Source organism: Amblyraja radiata, chromosome 28, assembly GCF_010909765.2.
Source record: "Amblyraja radiata isolate CabotCenter1 chromosome 28, sAmbRad1.1.pri, whole genome shotgun sequence".
Taxonomy (NCBI): domain Eukaryota; kingdom Metazoa; phylum Chordata; class Chondrichthyes; order Rajiformes; family Rajidae; genus Amblyraja; species Amblyraja radiata.
This window is the reverse complement of record NC_045983.1, coordinates 25,046,852-25,066,260: the sequence shown is the minus strand read 5'-3', so window position 1 is coordinate 25,066,260 and position 19,409 is coordinate 25,046,852. Positions and strand designations below refer to the sequence as shown.

The window sequence follows — 19,409 nt, the reverse complement described above, 5'->3', positions numbered from 1 at the left end:
AACAGTATGGTTTCTTAAGCAGGCAGGTACAGCAGGCAGTGAAGAAAGCGAATGGCATGTTGGCCTTCATAACAAGAGGAGTTGAGTATAGGAGCAAAGAGGTCCTTCTGCAGTTGTACAGGGCCCCTGTGAGATCACACCTGGAGTATTGTGTGCAGTTTTGGTCCTCTAATTTGAGGAAGTACATTCTTGCTATTCAGGGAGTGCAGCGTAGGTTTACAAGGTTAATTCCCGGGATGGCGGGACTGTCATATGCTGAGAGAATGGAACTGCTGGGCTTGTAATTTCTCTGGAATTTAGAAGGATGAGAGGCAATCTTATTGAAACATATAAGATTATTAAGGGTTTGGACACGCCAGGCAGGAACACGTAGGGGGAGTCCAGAACCAGGGGCCTCAGTTTAAGAATAAGGGGTAAGCCATTTAGAACAGAGATGAGGAAAGTTTTTCACACAGAGTTGTGAGTCTGTGGAATTTTCTGCCTCAGTGGAGGCCGGTTCTCTGGATACTTTCAAGAGAGAGCTAGATAGGGCTCTTAAAGATAGCGGAGTCAGGGGATATATGGAGAAGGCAGGAATGGGGTACTGTTTGGGGATGATCAGCCACGATCAGCCACGATCACATTGAAGGGCGGTGCTCGCTCGAAGGGCCGAATGGCCTACTCCTGCACCTATTATCTATTGTCTCTAGAGCTGTTTGTCAACTTGGCTCAAATGGTACAATATTTTGCTCAAAGTCAGAAGGTTGCAGACTTATACTTTACATCAGAACTTATGAAAATCATGTAGGCTGACAGGTTGTGCCTTGCCATAAGAATACAGCGTTGCTGGTGACATTGCTTATCAGAGAAGATAAAGCAAGGTCTCACCAGCTAGTCTAATTAATGACTGAGGCAGATGTAAAAATGCTGCAATATTATTAAAGCAAAGGGAATACTTTCAACGCCCTCGTCAGCATTCTTTTCCTAACTAACGCTGAAAAACCAGACAAATTAATCTTTTCATTTACCATTGTACGTGGTATCAGACTGACTATTGCTTCTCCATTTAACTATTGTGTGCACCAATAATTACTTTGATATGATCCACTTGACAATGCATTGTGAAATATGATGGGACACCAGTTTCTATAATCCCATTGTCCCATTTTGTACACCGTTCATAATGCAAGTCATTACTACAATGCTGTGGCCCTCCTTTGAAAGTATGGGATAATTTCTCTATTTGTGATGTTGTAGTAATTCACGAGTTGTGAATAAAATGATCTTTATTGGCAAATACAACTGTTAAACCCACGCGCGTTAAGTGAGAGCTCTAGCAAGGAAAATATATACACTACATATTTTCTGTATGTATTGTACATGATAAACTCAGAATTGTTTACAATTAGAAAATATGACAATTAAACATTTCTGCTGGCATCTAAATTGCAGAAGTGGAATATTGTACACAGAATAATGGAGATATAATAATAATAATAATAATAATAATTATAATTATTATAATATATTTTATTGTCATTGCACATAAGTGCAACGAGATTTGGTATGCAGCTTCCATCCGATGTCATAACTTAAATAACTAATAAAAGTTTACCGAGAACATGGTTTGTAAAAGAACATTAAAACAGTCAAAACAGTTCAAACAGACTAAAGTACAGATGTGTCTGTGTGACGTGACCACCCAAGGGAGAAAGTCCATGGGGGTGGGGGGCACTCAGCAGGGCCGGTTCAGAGCAGCTATAGCTCTGGGAATGAAGCTGTTCCTGAGTCTGGAGGTGCGGGCGTAGAAGGCCTTGTAAGTCTGATATGTGCACAATAGGAAGCTGTCACTTAACTGTTAGCATTTCTGTATTGATTTAATATTCCCATTTATTTACATTGTGATAATTTTTCACTGCAATAATAGTCCTAGTTATCAATAGCAATGTGAACAACAATAGGCAGAAAGGTCAGAATGAGAAATAACCAACCCCGTGAAAACGTTAGTCAGAAAGAAAACTGGCTTGGTTAGTTCAGCTTCAGAATCATCTTTTGTGAATCCAAAAATAATTACAACAATGTAACCAAACCCCTACCCAGCTCAAAGATACTTCTACCAAAACCAAATATAGATTGAATAAGCTGCTTAAGCTTTCTCTGCAGAAAGCCATCCCTCACGTTACATGCAGAACGTTGTTCACGTATGAAATGGTGATGGTGGTTCTGATGAGTGCCAATTGTGGAGAGTCTACCAGGGGCCAATGATATTTGCTCAAAACTGTTCAATAATCTGGAAGAGCATGACTTGTCAAATTTGCTTCCAGCACCCTTGACATTAAAATAATCAGCCAGCCTAAAGTCATTGCTCTCATTAGGAAAAACAATAATCCCAAAAGTTACCGTACAATATCCATTTTGTCCACAGGAATTCAGATGCACTGATAAGCTGTGTGTCTGTCTTGATGTAGGACCTGAAGAATACATACACTCGGCTATAGATCGCCTCAGGAGGCAGCGCTTGCCCCAGCCTTTTTTTTTTATAACATCAACACAGTGATAATGTCTTACACTAGATCCTGGAAGCTTATTAATGCTGTCAACATTGGACTGCTGACACCTGGACCCATGGTCTTAGAAGCTAATAGCAAGTTGAATGTTTTGGAAAGCTATTTCCTGGCCCGCTATCTTTGGCCCAATCTTGATTAGCATTATGTAGATTTTCATCCGTTCAAGATGGATGCTAGGAAATGTATTTAAATCTCTTTCTGATACTTTATTTATGACCCTCACCCATATATCAAGACATCAAACTAGATGGAACTCTCACATATAGTTGTCATCTAATTAAAATTAACCACAAAATTAAAATTAAGATGAATAGTCTGAAACCTGGCTGGGAGAACTTAGGGACATGCATCCAGGAACCTTTGCTTTAGTCCACTCTCCACCATAATAGTGGCCCTTGTATACCTGGCTGCAGAATACCATTCTGTTTTATGATCCTGTACCTACTGCACAGTTATCATGAATGCTGCAGCATTAATCCCTTCAATGACGGACACTGATGATGACCCACTTTACATTCAACTTGATACCAATGTCCATAACATGATAGAAAATTTGTGGGCACCACCACCCTCCCCATTCTAAAATACTTCGCAAAACATCCATAATAACATCTAAATCACATTGTAAACGGCTGATAACATCAATGCACCTGGCACAACCCCATTATACAGGTGTAAGTGTAGTGAATAAATGCCTCATAACTCATTCTGGAGAAGTAGTTCCAAGTTTGATTTTCCCTGAAGATATTGCATTTATTTGAACAATTTATGTATAGGCCATGGGCAATGTGGCCAGCTGCATCACAAATCAAAGATGCTCGATGACTCAAAATGAAGGACTGAGTCACAATCAAATGGACTCATCACACAAACCAACCCAATAAGGTCTATTGCAAGAGTTCTTCATTTCAGGAGGACATTGAGTCGAACTGACTGTGATTTTTATTTTGTGCCATACAAATCAGGAAAACAACCTTTGGCTTAGGAGGAATATCTATCTGAATCAGAGAGGCTTAAATCTCACTCCTGAGACCAGAGACACCCAATGCTCAGGGATGGTTCCATTCTCAGAGAATCTTTTTGATAAGATGTTCCGTGGATATTAGTGCCCCCACCCAGATGAATGTAAAAAGACCTGTAGACGCTTCTCCTTGGAGTCCTGCCCAATACTTGTCTCTCATTGATTGTTATTAAAAGAGCTATCTGCTGTTTATCCAATTGCATCTCATTGGCTCATGGCATTCACAAACTGGATGTTTTTGCCTACTTTAAAGTAGTAAGTACTTAACTGGCTATAACAAAAATTAGAGGAATCCCAAGGTCCTGAAATATACTATTTAAAGAAACCTATAGCTTAATTTCTATTTGTATCTTCCAGATGGTCAGGTAGAACAAAGGGGATGTAACTATCAAAACTCATTTACTTTCAATTCCTCCATGTTATGTGTACAATGCAATATATGCATATCTCTGTAAGACCTTATATAGTTCATAAGTCATAGGAGCAGCATTAGGCCATTCGGCCCATTGAGTCTACTCCGCCATTCAATCACAGTTGATCTATTTTCTCCTCTCTCTCCCCATAACCCTTGACACCCTTACCAACAACAATCTATCAAATTTCTGCCTTAAAAATACCCAATGATTTAGCCTTCACAGCCGCCTATGGCATATATACTCAGCAGTGCTAAGAACCAAGTAAGACAAATTCCAGATTTATAACTATAGTGATGCAGCATAAGATTAGACTGGAAATTGCACTTTAGAACTTCTATACATTGAGCTTAATCGTTGTTATCTCTTCCACCAGGCAAAGGTACGAGATCTCGAGGAGAAATGTCGGAGTCAAAGCTCGCAATTTAGTGTTCTCTCCCAGGAATTGGAGCATTTCCGACTACAAACTGGAAACATTGATCTATTAACGAACACGCTTGTTAACTCAGATACATCTGGATTGATCTTCCACAGCCAACCTCAGCTCCTAAATGGAGTGGAACCACCCTCAGTGGAAAAAGGTAACAGAGTGAGAAAGGGATCAGGCTTACAAACCATAGGGCAGAAAATATATGAGGTATCAAGTTATTTTCCTTTGAAATGCAGAACTACAATCTGATCTCAGGCACAGGAACTTGACAAATCCCACTTGATCTTGACGGACAACAATATTGTACAAGTTGTATCAAGTGCCTCCCGTCTGAATTTTCACATTTGAAGTTCAACATTTCCAGGCAGATTGTGATTTCAGCTGGATTGTGGTTTGCGGTGCGTAATGAGGCAAATGTGAAAACTGAAAACTCTTCCACGAATGGGGTAGTAGATGCCTGATGGGGTGGGCAGATGGTGGTTTCTGAAGTGGTGTCATCCTTTTTCAGCTTACAAAGGGCTCCTGTGTGCTGCTAATGCATGTTCTTGAGATCCTCAATACCATTCCAAATATCCTTCTCTGATTTGAATGGTTCATAGGAGCTATTAAGAATATTGTACTTCTTTGACGAAACTTGAGTTATTTTCTGTAGTCTAGCAATTTCCTTCTTCCAGGGCAGAGGAATATAGTAGCACTTGCATGATGCTTTATGCATTCTTGCAGCTATAATTATCTAATAGCTTTATTGAGATGATTAGAACATTAAATTGGATTAGATGCAATGAAAGAATAAGCTGATTGTCATTATCAGGGTAAAGATCAATTGCATTGCAATTAAAATTCATGTTTTTTTTTAACCAGGGTTGTCTCATAAGAATATTTGGAATAAAACACAAGAATTGGTCATTCGGCCCTTTATTCAACTTTCTTGCAGTAACCCATACCCCTTGATTCTCTTAAAAATCTCAAAACTATTCATCTCAGCCTTTAATATACTCTATAACGTTACTTCACAGTTGATTTGGATAGGGAATTCTATCTGTTCAATATCTCCTGAGTGAAGAACTTTCTTCTGATGGCCTGAATACTGTAGCTGACCCTTTATTTTGAGCGTGTAATTGAAATTGAAATAATTTAATTGCCACACAACCAAGGTCGGTGGTATTTGGGTTGCCAGCAGCGGTACAATAATAAAGAACAACCACAATAAAAATTTTACACAAACATCCACCACAGCATTCATCACCGTGGTGGAAGGCACAGAGCTTGGCCAGTCCTCCTCCATTTTCCCCCGTGGTCGGGACCACCACCCTCCACAGCCGTTGCTGCGGGCGTCCAGATGATAAGGGACAAAGTCAAAGTCAAGGTGAGTCCAGGATCGGCTCTTCCCAACCAGAGACCGCGGCTTCAGGCTGGTGTAGGCCGCAGGCCGGCGGACAAAGTTTTAAAGTACCTGCCGTGCCGCAGCCGGAAGCACCGCAGTCTGCAGGGCCGGCGGTCGAAGCTCCCCTCCAGGGGAGATGGAAGTCCATGCCGCACCCGCGGTAGAAGATGGCCGCGGGCCGGCAGTGAAAGCTTCTTCTTCCCCCGGGTCCTCCACGTGAGATCCCGGGCTGTAGACGCCGCACCAGCTGGAGTTCTGCAGACCGCGGCTTCAGGCTGCCGGCTGCCGCGGGCCAGCGTAACGGAGCGCTCCCCTCCAGCGAGGTCTCACCCGCTCATCGCCGAGAGTCCACGCTGCGCCCGCCGCTGAAGCTCCGGGCGCGTCTCCGGGAAAGTCCGCGCCGATCCTTGCTGTTAGGCCACGGGGGAGGCGACCTGAAAAAGTCGCCTCTCCATGGAAGAGGCGGCCGAAACGGTTTCCCCCTTACCCCCCCACACCACCCCCCACACATAACACACAAAGAAACATTAAAAACAAACTTTTAAACATACTAAATAAAAAAAAAAGCTGGTTACAAATACCTTATCCAAGGGAAAAATCCACCCTGTGAAGCAATGTCACAACTCCGTATATTTCACCAATCATTCTTGTAAACACAGGACAATATAGGTCCAGCCTGCCTAATTTCTTCTTGTCTGACAAATCCACCATCTGAGGAATCATTCTGGTTAACTCCATCTTCTCTATCTTTGACTGATTATGTCATTCACATTCAGTAACAATTGGCCATTTTTGGCTTGTCTTCCCAGCCAATATGGCAATCTTTGTATTGCATTTCAGCCGATGGCCATTTATTTAAAACTCCTCGCAATTTCTAAAAACCTTGCTTGTTTCTATAATCTCTCCCAATCCTATAGCATATAAACCATATTATCTGTATTGTTCATAAATGACAGAAACCTAAGGAATAATGCTGTGATACCTTGCTAGTCACTCTTTACCACTTCTGTTTATTACCGCCTTTCAGTGTGTCTCTGAACCTTGCTTTATAGTTCTATTTCATGCCTTCCCACCATTGACCAGTTGCATGAGATCAGGAGTTTTGATGAAATCTTTCACGTTTATTGTGAAATGGCCTGTTATTTACTTGAAGAACTATAAAATGGCTTTAGTCAAGAAACTGCACTCATATCTGCATATGTTTCATTATTTTCTGTTTTATTATAGCTTCCAATACAACTTCTTATAATGCACTGCCACCAGGATTAATACTGCACTGGGCAACCCCACTGCTTTTTATGGGCAGTACAGTGGCGCAGCAGGTAGAGCTGCTGCCTCACTGCGTCAGAGACCTATGCTCCATCATGAGAATTTTCTTTTCTTTTAGTTGCAGAAGAAATTCCCCCATCAGTTTGTGAGTCTCCAAGTCCACCTCAGGATGAGAAGGAGGAAGAACAGGAGGAAGAGCAGGTTCCCGATGAGCCGCAGGTTCAGTCAGTCACTGTCTCCCAGAAAGAGGAAGAGATCGCAACAGAAGTTGGCACCATCAGCAGCAAGATACAACCAGAATCAAACCAGAGCTCTAGCAAAGAGACTCCCAAAACAGAATTATCACAAAGCAGCCCAAAGTCTTGTACAACTCCAGAGGTTAGTGAAATTAATTGATTGGTTTACTTATTTCACAGACTGACTTTTGGTTCACTCAAATTCTAAGTATTTGCTTTCATTTTAAGTTCAAGTTCAAGTTACATTTATTGTCACATGCACTAATTGGTACAGTGAGATTTGAGTTACCATACAGCCATACAATAAAAATAACACAATACACGATAAAAAGAACACAATACACAATAAACATCCCACACAGCGGAATCAACGTTCCCACTGTGAGGGAAGGCAATTAAGGACCAGTATGACATTCTGTCTTAAGGAAAATAAGAAGCCTGATCACCGCCTACTTCTGTGGTGATTCTATTTGGAATCTGTCCATATTTGCTCTTTGCTGTTAGGCAGCATGAGTACAATTCAGTTTTAAATGGTGTAAACATTGATAGATCTGCACCAACAAATTTCATGCGCTCTAACAATTTCTTTCCAAGTCTCTGCCACTGTTTCTGGCTGAATTAGACAATTAGACAACTCAGCCATGTTTGATGATGGGCAGAATTTTGGATGCAGATTTGGTCGCCCCATTACCGAAAAGATGTGGTGGCTTTGGAGAGGGTGCAGAAATGATTTACCAGAATGCTGCCTGGATTAGAGGGTTTCAGCTACATAGGGAGATGTTGGATAGACTTTTACTGTTTTCTCCAGAATGTTGGAGGTTGAGGTGAGACTTGATAAAAGTATATAAAATTATGAGGGGCATGGGTAGGGTAAACAGTCAGAAACTTTTTCCCAAAGTAGAAATGTCCAACACTAGAGAGCATAGCTATAAGGTGAGAAGAGAAAAGTTTAATGTAAACTAGACTAAGTGGGACCTGTTGGGTTCCAGCTTCACACGGGAGGGCAGGTCCCCCAAAGCAATATTCCACCCCTCCACCAATTCCAATATTGCTGGCCAGTGGGGGTGGGGGGCTTTCTGGAGAGCTAGCATGGGTGTTGTGGGCCGAAGGGACTTTTCCAGAGGGCTAGTATGGACATTGTGGTCACACGCACACAAACACACAAACACACACAGACACACAGACACACGCACACACGTACACAGACAGACACTCATACTCGCGCACACACTCACACACACATACACTCACAAACACATACACACACACTCACTGACTCTCACACCATATATATGGCAGTAAACTTTCTTCAATACTCACATGGCTGAGCACGGCCTCTCCACTTTGGTGCTTCCGCAGTCAGCGGCACTTCCGCAATCAGTGTGACCTCTGCACTTACCGGAAATTACGCCATCAGCGCGACCTCTGCACTCACCGGAAATTACGCAATCAGCGCGACCTGTCCACTAAGCGGAAGTCACGAAATGAGCGGGACTTTTGAACCAAACACAGTCGGACCTAATAAAGCATTTATTCCTTCTAAACACAGTCGGACCTAATAAAGCATTGCTGCTTCAAGCATTGGCAGTGCAGCAGTCCAAACAACTCATGGCATTGTCATTAAGGGCTAACATATCATTTATTGCAAGTACATTGCAGACTCACAGTTCAATTGATTCACAGCTTAGAATGAGGGTCGTGGCCTCTCCCTCGCGATCTTGCAGAGTGACTGAGTCACGTATAGGGATCCGTGGTTTTATAGTCCTGCCCCCCCCCCCCCCCCCCCCCCCCCCCCCCCCCCGGCCCCGCAAGGGGCGTTACTTTCATCGCAGTGATTGACAGCAGAGAGGATCTCAAGGTTTTTTTTAACACTCATAACTTTTTTATTTTTCATCGATGGGAAAAATCCTCTGGGCCTGCTCAGCAGAGGAGGACTGTGAGTAATATGGCCAAAAATCATAGCGATATTTGGTAGCGTTTTTTCTAAAAATCATTATAAAACGCAGACAGGAAGTGGTCAAGATGAGACTTTTAATTATATCGATTTGTGAGTCAGGTTTTTACACAGTAGTTGGTGGGGACCTGGAATGCTCTGCCCAGGGGTGATGGTGGAGGCAGATACGATGGTGGTGTTTCACAGGCTTCTAGATTGGCACGCAGATGAGATGAGTTTAACTTGGCATCATATTCGGCACAATCATTGTGGGCCGAATGACCCATTTGTGTGTTGTACTGTTCTAAATTGGGGTTAGGAGGGAGAGATAGATCAGCCATGATTGAATGTAGACTTGATGGGGCCATATGGGCTAATTCTACTCCTATCACTTATGACCTTATAAGTTTTATGCTAAATCACAATCAGATCTTTCTGTCTGATCTGCTGAGTTCCTCCAGCCCTTTGTGTTGCATTCAAGATTCCAACATCTACGGTGTCTTTTGTCTCCATTAAAGATGCAACACCTTGTTTTTTTGGTAATAGAAACTTACAAAAAAGTCACTTAAAACTACTAAAAGCGAATATAAAGCTAATCACTGAAAATGATCTAGCTGCTGAATGGGAGATACTGCTCAGCAAAGAAGGCTGAGTTGTATCTTATTAGCCATGAATGAGTTTGATATGAATGAATATTTGACTTCAGGTACTGACTGCTCAGTTAGGAACTAATGGATAAATAAGTCTGAAGAAGGGTCTCGACCCGAAATGTCACCCATTCCTTCTCTCCAGAGATGCTGCCTGTCCCGCTGTGTTACTCCAGCTTTTTCTGTCTATATTCGGTTTAAACCAGCATCTGCAGTTCCTTTTTACACGCTAATGAACTAATATTGGGTTAATATAGGTATTAAGTGAAGCTGATTCTCAATAGGATAAACACAAACTATTTATTATAAATCCATAACCACTAAATATTCCTTATGTTGAAAAATCATTTGATGCCTCAGGATGAAGAATTAAAATAAGAACATATACTGGTCGCTCTTCATATTGGTCGAAGGGAAGCTACCGTTATGTAATTGTGTGTTACTTATTAATTACAGGTAGATACGGCCAGTGAAGTGGAGGAGTTGGACATTGATAATGTCTCCTCCATTCCCGAGCCTGAGAGCAGAGTCACTGCAAAATTGAAGGTGTTCATTGCTCGGTACAGGTAAATTGCTGTAATTTTTGCTCCATCCTTCTTGTGAATCATTTGCAATGACATTCCTTGATAACTAAGGAAGTATTTAGTTTTTGACCTAATGCTAAATTGGATGTATATGCATTTTCTACTTGGTGGAAATATGTGAAAGGAAGTCATCCCAGAGGACCTCCAACCCAACTCAACCATCTGACGAAAGTGTCTTCCTGAGCTAATCCCATTTGCCTGCATTTGGCTCTTATCCCTCTAAACGTTTCCTATCCATGTACTTGTCCAAATATATTTTGAACATTGTAATTATATCTACATCTACTACTTTCCCAGGCAGCTCCTTTCAAATACCTGTCACCTTCTGTGTGAAAAGCTTGCCTCTATGTTCCCTTTAAATCTTTCTCCATTAATCCCTTTAATTCTACCCATTTCTGATTTTGAGCAGTTAATCTTTAGGCCGAATCCCAGCCTCTGTGAAATAATAAATACAGTTCTGATTGGAGACATTTCTGTGCCTGGGATTATTGTGTCACATCTGTGAGTTTAACTATAACTTTTTCTGAATTGTGTATCTCTCTTTCAGTTACAATCCCTTTGATGGGCCCAATGAAAACCCAGAGGCAGAACTGCCATTAACAGCAGGAGAATATATCTACGTATTTGGAGACATGGATGATGATGGATTCTACGAAGGTATGACTGGTGCTAACACTATGCAAGTGTATTATTTGTGGGGGTTGAGATGATTTTATCCAGTGGTTGGTATCAGACTGACCAGCTGTGAAAACAAAATGAAGCTTTAGATTTTACTAAAATGTAGTCTGGATTTATTTTCAGGAGAGCTAATGGATGGGAGAAGAGGATTGGTTCCTTCCAACTTCATTGAGCGCGTATCTGATGAGGACATGTTGACGTTTCATCCTCCAGAAACCAATGATTTGTCTCACAGTTCATTCCAGGAGATGAGTTTCCACAGTGGTAGTGAGCAGAGCCTCCCACTACAGAAGAACAGCATTGAAATGTCAGAGACTTCCAGCCCCCATGAAGATCTCACTCTGCATGACTCACAGATTAAGCCAGAGAGCCATGTAAGCAATGGCTTTGAACTGAATGCAGACGAAATTGCTGAATATAATGAAGATGTGATGCCTTACCCCAGGAAAATGAAATTGATTAAACAACTTGCCAAAAGTATCATTATTAGCTGGGAGCCCCCTCTCGTTCCAGGTGGCTGGGGTACAATATACAGCTATAATATCTATGTGGATAAAGAATTACGGATGAATGTAAACTTTGGTGCACAGACCAAAGCTGTAATAGAGAGACTGGACCTTAATGCTAAAGCTTACCGGATCTGTGTGCAGTGTGTAACAGACAAAGGGAACTCGGATGAAATATGTAGCAGCATGCTCGTGGGGAAAGATGTCTGTGTTGCCCCAATACAATTGAAAATCCATTGTATCACTGCAACCTCAGCGGACATTTCTTGGTTGCCAAGCAACAGTAATTATAGCCATGCTATTTTCCTCAATGAGGAAGAGTACGAAGTGGTAAAGGCAGGGTGTTACTCATGCGCACTCATGAACATAAGGCCGAACATGAAGTACAAGGTGAAAGTGGAGGCCAGACCACATCAGATGCCATGGGAGCTGCCACCAGACCGAAGACAACTCAAATGTGTGTACACACAGTTTGCAACTTTGGCAGCAGGTCAGTAATGTAATGAGTTGTGAATTTAAATAGAAACATATTCTATTGTACATATGCGGAAGTTAAACTCAACATAGACACAAAATGCTGGAGTTACTCAGCGGTACAGGCAGCATCTTTGGAACGAAGGAATGGGTGACATGACCCATTCCTTCTCTCTGGAGATGCTGCCTGTCCCGCTGAGTTACTGCAGCATTTTGTGTCAATCTTCGGTTTAATCCGGCATCTGCAGTTCCTTCCTACACAGTTAAACTCAATGATTGAGTCAGGGGAGAAGATCTTAAGCATGAGCTTGGAAATTGATAGTATTATTAAAGATTTAAGATTTGGTGGATACTTTGAAGTGGAATTGCAGAAATGTAGTGGCTGAAGTAGAGGAAGAAAATATGCAGTCAACTGGGAAGCAGAATGGAGGATTCTAGAAATATTTGGAAGCAAAATGTTCATGGAGAGCAAAATCAATGTACAGTGAGAGCGGGAGCCATTGGGTGTTAGCGGAGACAGAAATGATCGGAGCGCAGAATTTTCTGGGCACAATTCAGGTCATGGCGTGCTGGACCAGTTTTGAGTTCATATTAGTAGGTATGTTGCAAAGCCTACCTGAAGCGTCGCTGAAAATCTGTCCCAGCCCGTGTGCGCGATTTTGGCGCCGTTTAGAGGGGGGCGGGTTTAAAACGCGATTTTCCCTAGGCTGTTCAAATCGAGGTTTTTCAGCCTAGTCAATTATTAACGAAAAATCGCTGGAAGATTCCGTAGCTGGAGCTATTTTTAGTTTTAAGGGCTTTCTTTACTTGTTATAGTAGGTTAAAAAATAACCTCTAAACCCCCGACCGCCGACAACAGGTCGGATCTCATACAGGGGGAAACGGAAGGTAGGCTGTTTATTTTTACGTTAAAAAGGGCTTCTTAAGATCCCTTTATACAAAGTTTAATGTTGCGAGTAGCTAATTTGGGCCCCATTATATCCCGCAGTATTTTTCTGGGCATTTGAGGGCACAAATCTAGCGCAATGTGAACGTTCTAAACCAGCGCGTTCACAGGATCCCACTAGAAAGCTGATTTAAATGGACTTTAATTTACAGCAATTGAACACTAAATTCCTTCCATTTGGCCTATAAATTAATGTAAATGAGATTTAAAAATCATGTTTTATTGTGAATTATTTGTGAATATTATTTGGACACTTAGGCTATTTAAAAATGTTAATCATTTATTAAGAAATGGATAGATGTTTAGATCTAGTAATTGAAGTCTGAAATTAGCTACAATTGGGTAACTAACTAATTATATGCTTTAATTTCAGGTCATCCAAGTAAGATTATTTTATATTTGTTTCAGAATGCTTCAATCTATGATAACTGAAAATTTCATTCAGTTCTCTTAATTTTTAAGAAAGTTATGGGCTTTTGACTGTCCACGATCACAGCTTTTTTGTTATGTCCATAGAAAATCAATAGGGAACAAGATGCTAATTTCCGAGTATGAAAATGGCCATAACCTTTTAAATACTTGAGATATGAAAGTGAATTAGGTGTCAAATTAAACTTCTTTTTATGCTTTATCTGATGAGATAAATTGCAGACTTGATTTTTAAAATCTCAAAATTTTGTAACATTGTAATATTAGCAGATTAATGGTAGATTAGCCGCACAGGCATTTACAGCAATGATTAATTCTCAAGTATGCATTCCATTGAGAAATAAACATTCCATCATCTCATGGCAATTAAAGAATTTAGGGATAGTATTAGATTGAAAGAAAAGTTTCTACATTTGCAAATAATGGTAGACGTTACGAGGATTGCAAGAATTGTAGAAAGTAGGCTAAACACTTGATGAGGATAAAATAGAATATGTATAAACTAGCATAGAACTTAAAGGAAAGTGGTACGAGCATCTACAAGTATGTATAGAAGAAGACAGTAGCAAGACTAAGCATTGGTTCATTTAAAGGTGAGATAAGAGAATTAATAATACGGAATCAGGAAATGACAAATACATTAAATGGTTTTATTTATCTCCTTGGGAGAAGGCACACAATGTAATACATGATTATCGAGCTATCATAAAGAGAAAATAAATGTAAAACAATTAATACCAAACTAATGGAACTAAGGTATGGACAAATACCCTGAACTAGTTGGCCTTCATCCTATGATTCTAATAGCGTTGCAGCTGAGATATTGGACTTGTTGTTTGATTCTTCGATTCTGAAAAGGTTTCAGATAGGAAAACGTCAATGTAACACACACATTGTAAGAAGGATAGAGAGAGAAATGTACGAAGGCCAGTTAACCTACAATCAGTTGTCAGCGAAGTGTTGGAATCCGGTAAGGATGTGATAACAAAGCACTTAGAAAAATATGATATTAGCTGAATTACCCATGGTTTTATCAAAGGATATCCTGCTAAGCAGAATGTAGTTCTTTTAAGGAGGCATAGGACAGATTTGACATGGCATATTTTAAATTCAGTTTATGTGGATTACAGTTTGATTGTGCTAAATGATATAGATGCATGCCCGTTTATGCAAGTTAGTGCAGGTCCAGCCTGTCTGTGTCGATTTGTGCAGATGTAAATGTGTACCTGTTGAATGGTGTATGCACCAATCCAACCTACTTCACTTGCTGATGTAGGTCCTCCTGATGCCCCACTGGATGTTCAGATAGAAGCTGGCCCCACCCAGGATGTTGTGATAATCAGTTGGCTACCAGTCACCATAGATGCTGCTGGGACTTCCAATGGTGTGAGAGTCACTGGATATGCTGTCTATGCTGATGGACAAAAGGTAAACTTTACATTTCTTGGTTGGCTCTATATACTGTAGGTAACTATCTCAACATTGGTTTTGTATCATTATGTTTCTGTCTGCCATTCTCAGAGTCCCAAAATCCTCAATGTCAACTCTCTATGTTGTACAATGGAAATAAATATTTGTGAGAAAACAATACAGAATGTTCCTATCTTCGGGGTACAACTCCTTATTATCTCACTATGTCATGGTGAACACTAGCTGCAAACGTGCAATGACAGTGCTGACAATTGCAATTTTAGTATGTGAACTTAGTTTCCACATAACATCTTGCCAGGTGTGTTGTGGAGTGGAGTTTTCATTGATAGCTCTTGAACAAGTGACAGCAAGGAAAACATTAAAACATTATTCTTCAATTGCTAATTTGACCAAATGCAGCATAACTTGGGGCAGGAAGAATATTAGTTTAAAGTTTTTCTCGACATTAATCATGGTCCCATTTTACTTCCTATTCAAATATCACAATTGCCCTTGCACTTTTCCCACTGCTTACATTTCTGCAATGACTGTGGATTTGATGACAAATTTGTGGCTATGTAATTTGAAGCAGACTTCCCCATGATTGAAAATTACTCTTCAATTCTGTAGAAATGTCAGAATGCATTTCTTCGGATGCTGCATTAATTGGCACCAGGTGAATGCTGTGCTGTATGAAATAGAGCATGCTCATGCACAGCATGCTGTAAAATAAAAACAGAAAGATCACCTGGAAAGTTTGCCTGTATTTGACGAGTAAATCTGTCAGTTTTATGGCCAATCATAAGAAATTTTTATCATTTGTACCACTCATTGAAAACTTTCTGCATTACTCATTGACTTTCATTAATGGAATAGTAGAAGGGTTTTGGTATAACTTAGGCTGGGTTTCTCAGGACAATAAAACTTTCTTTGATTTCTTCTCAGATTATTGAAGTGATGTCCCCCACAGCTGGTAGCGTGCTCGCCAGACCCAGCCAGATTCAGCTTCTGCAGGTGTCTACGGAACTCGCTGTCCGTACCATGTCCCCTTATGGTGAATCAATAGACTCCAACCCCATCAAAATTCCTCGAGCACTGTTTACATTTCCTTCGCACTCTATGCCATTACAAACTGCCCCTGAGAAATGTCCCCATCCTGACATAAATGTTCCCCTCAGTAATGAATTACCCAACGTAGATTTCAGTGACGAATCTCTGTCTGGGATAACTTGTGACCAGGCTCTGACTATGGACAGTGCCACAAGCTGTAATGGAAATCAACAGGAAAACACCCCATCTGAATTTAATACTTTAAGTCAGGTGGATGATACAAAGCCAAACATTGAAGAGCCAGCATGTGTCCAAGAAGACATCAAAATGACAGAAAATTTGAAGGTAAGTTCCACTTAAGAGCAGCTGTGTGCTGGACTATAGGGAGCTTTATATCTCAATTAATTACTTCATTGAAACAATTTGTGCATTATTTGCCGTTTTACAGTATTCTGTTAATAGAAAGTAGTTAAAAAAAATAAAAAAATGTATGAACAGTTCCACTACCTCTGATTGCTTTGGTCTCAGTTACTTAACTTGGAGCAGTAGCTATTTTAGCCAACTGATCTGGGTGTTGACATTTTAAAGTACTAGTTTGGGTGAAAGATTACTTTATCCAAACCCTGGTCTGTGTATTTCCCCCTGGTTTATGAAGAATGAGACAAAGAAGCTTGCTTTCTGCAACATGGCTGCTAATCTGTTTCTTCTAGCCGGTTTAGGAGGCAAATTGTTTTGCTTTCTGGCTTGATAAGAGGCTTGCCTCAGTATTGATGAGGGTAAAGCAGTGGATGTTGTATATATGGACTTCAGTAAGGCCTTTGACAAGGTTCCTCATGGAAGGTTGGTTAAGAAGGTTCAATTGTTGGGTATTAATGGTGGAGTAGCAAGATGGATTCAACAGTGGCTGAATGGGAGATGCCAGAGAGTAATGGTGGATGGCTGTTTGTCAGGTTGGAGGCCAGTGACTAGTGGGGTGCCACAGGGATCTGTGTTGGGTCCACTGTTGTTTGTCATGTACATCAATGATCTGGATGATGGTGTGGTAAATTGGATTAGTAAGTATGCAGATGATACTAAGATAGGTGGTGTTGTGGATAATGAAGTAGATTTTCAAAGTCTACAGAGAGATTTATGCCAGTTGGAAGAGTGGGCTGAAAGATGGCAGATGGAGTTTAATGCTGATAAGTGTGAGGTGCTACATCTTGGCAGGACAAATCAAAATAGGACGTACATGGTAAATGGTAGGGAATTGAAGAATGCAGTTGAACAGAGGGATCTGGGAATAACTGTGCACAGTTCCCTGAAGGTGGAATCTCATGTAGATAGGGTGGTAAAGAAAGCTTTTGGTGTGCTGGCCTTTATAAATCAGAGCATTGAGTATAGAAGTTGGGATGTAATGTTAAAATTGTACAAGGCATTGGTGAGGCCAATTCTGGAGTATGGTGTACAATTTTGGTCGCCTAATTATAGGAAGGATGTCAACAAAATAGAGAGAGTACAGAGGAGATTTACTAGAATGTTGCCTGGGTTTCAGCAACTAAGTTACAGAGAAAGGGTGAACAAGTTAGGTCTTTATTCTTTGGAGAGCAGAAGGTTAAGGGGGGACTTGATAGAGGTCTTTAAAATGATGAGAGGGATAGACAGAGTTGACGTGGATAAGCTTTTCCCACTGAGAGTAGGGAAGATTCAAACAAGAGGACATGACTTGAGAATTAAGGGAGAAGTTTAGGGGTAACATGAGGGGGAACTTCTTTACTCAGAGAGTGGTAGCTGTGTGGAATGAGCTTCCAGTGAAGGTGGTGGAGGCAGGTTCGATTTTATCATTTAAAAATAAATTGGATAGTTATATGGACGGGAAAGGAATGGAGGGTTATGGTCTGAGTGCAGGTAGATGGGACTAGGGGAGAATACGTATTCGGCACAGACTAGAAGGGCCGAGATGGCCTGTTTCCGTGCTGTAATTGTTATATGGTTATATGGTTAAGATTCCCTCTCATCCTTTCAGTTCCAGTGAATATAAGCCCAGTCGATCCATTCTTTCATCGTATGTTAGCCCCGCCATCCCGGGAATTAACCAGTTGAACCTACGCTGCACTCCCTCAATAGCTAGAATTAACTGATATTCAAACTTTATTCACTCCTTTTTTTTCGCCATTGGGTCTTGATCTGAACTCTATGAATAACCACTTTCAAAACTGGGATTAATTGCTTGCTTCCCATAAAATTCTGTTATTTTATTTATTGTGACATTGAATATTATCTAATAAGCATTAGAAATAGGTGTGAGTTAACACAATCGATTCATTATTTTGCAGGCAGGTGCTGCGGGTTTATTCGATTACAGTAAAGAGAACAAAGATGAAGAACACTTGAAAGAAGTCACAGACCATTTGGAAAATGCTCAACTAAAGAGGTCTGTCGCCTTTATTGAGGAGTTCCTTGAGGACTTGGAGCAGAAGGAAAATATTGACATTAAGGAAGATTCTAATTGGAACCATTTGGAAAGTGATCCCAGGGATCAGATGATGGAGATAAGAACTGTACAAGCACCAATCAATAGAACCCAGGAGTGCAAAGAAGAGATAGAATGTGATGTTTCCCCGACTAATATTAGGGTTCCATCCATTGAGGAATTTCTGTCAGATATCGAATTAAAGGAGGAAAAAATACATGTTTCTGTGGATGAAAAGATGATTGAAGAGGGCCAGCTTGGATCTGAGGTAAACCATCTGGTATGTACAGAATTATATTACAAACCTACTAGCAACAATTGCTGTTATTTATCTGAGAGTTCCAGTTGTATTGAGCTAGAAAGGTAGGTGAAATGAGAGTGGACTATGAAGTATTCATGTTCAACATTTCCTGTCATCTTAGGGCTCATTTACACATCCAGGCCTGACTAATCAAAAGAAAACTTCAATATGGGTGAAACAATGAAATTAGTATATTAGGTTGTCATCCTTTATCGACTGAATAGAACAAATAAATTGTCTCCTCTTGTGACATGAGAATCCTATGATTTATTCTGCTTTCAAGTAGCCATGGAAATAAGTTACCCTTGAATCATGTCCTCTCAACCTGAAACCTGTCCAAACACAGACCAGATCACAAGGAATAAAATGAAAATGAGTTTGGCTAAGCTATTTGACATCAACACGATTCACAATGTGTCCTGCACCATAGCTCCACAACTGTAGTAGATTTTAAATACGTTTGAAACAGTGCAGATGACAAACTGGATGGCAGAATGTGTGCAAAACACAAAGTACTGGAGTAACTCAGCAAGGCAGGTAGCATCAATGGAGGGAATAGATAGGCAACATTTTGGGTCGGCACCCTTCTTCACCTTTTCTTCAGTACAGTAGTGCAGCAATAGGGTTGCTGCCTTACTGCACCAGAGACCCGGGTTTGATCCTGACTATGGGCGCTGTCTGTATGGAGTTTGCACGTTCT

The 19,409-nt window shown here is 40.8% G+C and overlaps 1 protein-coding gene across 2 annotated transcripts in view; it reads left to right on the top strand.

Annotated features, from left to right (window-relative positions):
* The window catches only part of tspoap1 (TSPO associated protein 1), a 146,010-nt gene that overhangs the window by 80,698 nt on the left and 45,903 nt on the right, over window positions 1-19,409 (top strand). For both annotated transcript variants that reach the window (XM_033046124.1, XM_033046125.1), the window contains exons 13-20: window positions 4,357-4,561; window positions 7,182-7,441; window positions 10,336-10,445; window positions 11,011-11,120; window positions 11,265-12,137; window positions 14,773-14,924; window positions 15,852-16,301; window positions 18,272-18,688. In XM_033046124.1, the coding sequence (XP_032902015.1) occupies window positions 4,357-4,561; window positions 7,182-7,441; window positions 10,336-10,445; window positions 11,011-11,120; window positions 11,265-12,137; window positions 14,773-14,924; window positions 15,852-16,301; window positions 18,272-18,688 (2,577 nt within the window). The remainder of the gene's footprint in view (window positions 1-4,356; window positions 4,562-7,181; window positions 7,442-10,335; window positions 10,446-11,010; window positions 11,121-11,264; window positions 12,138-14,772; window positions 14,925-15,851; window positions 16,302-18,271; window positions 18,689-19,409) is intronic.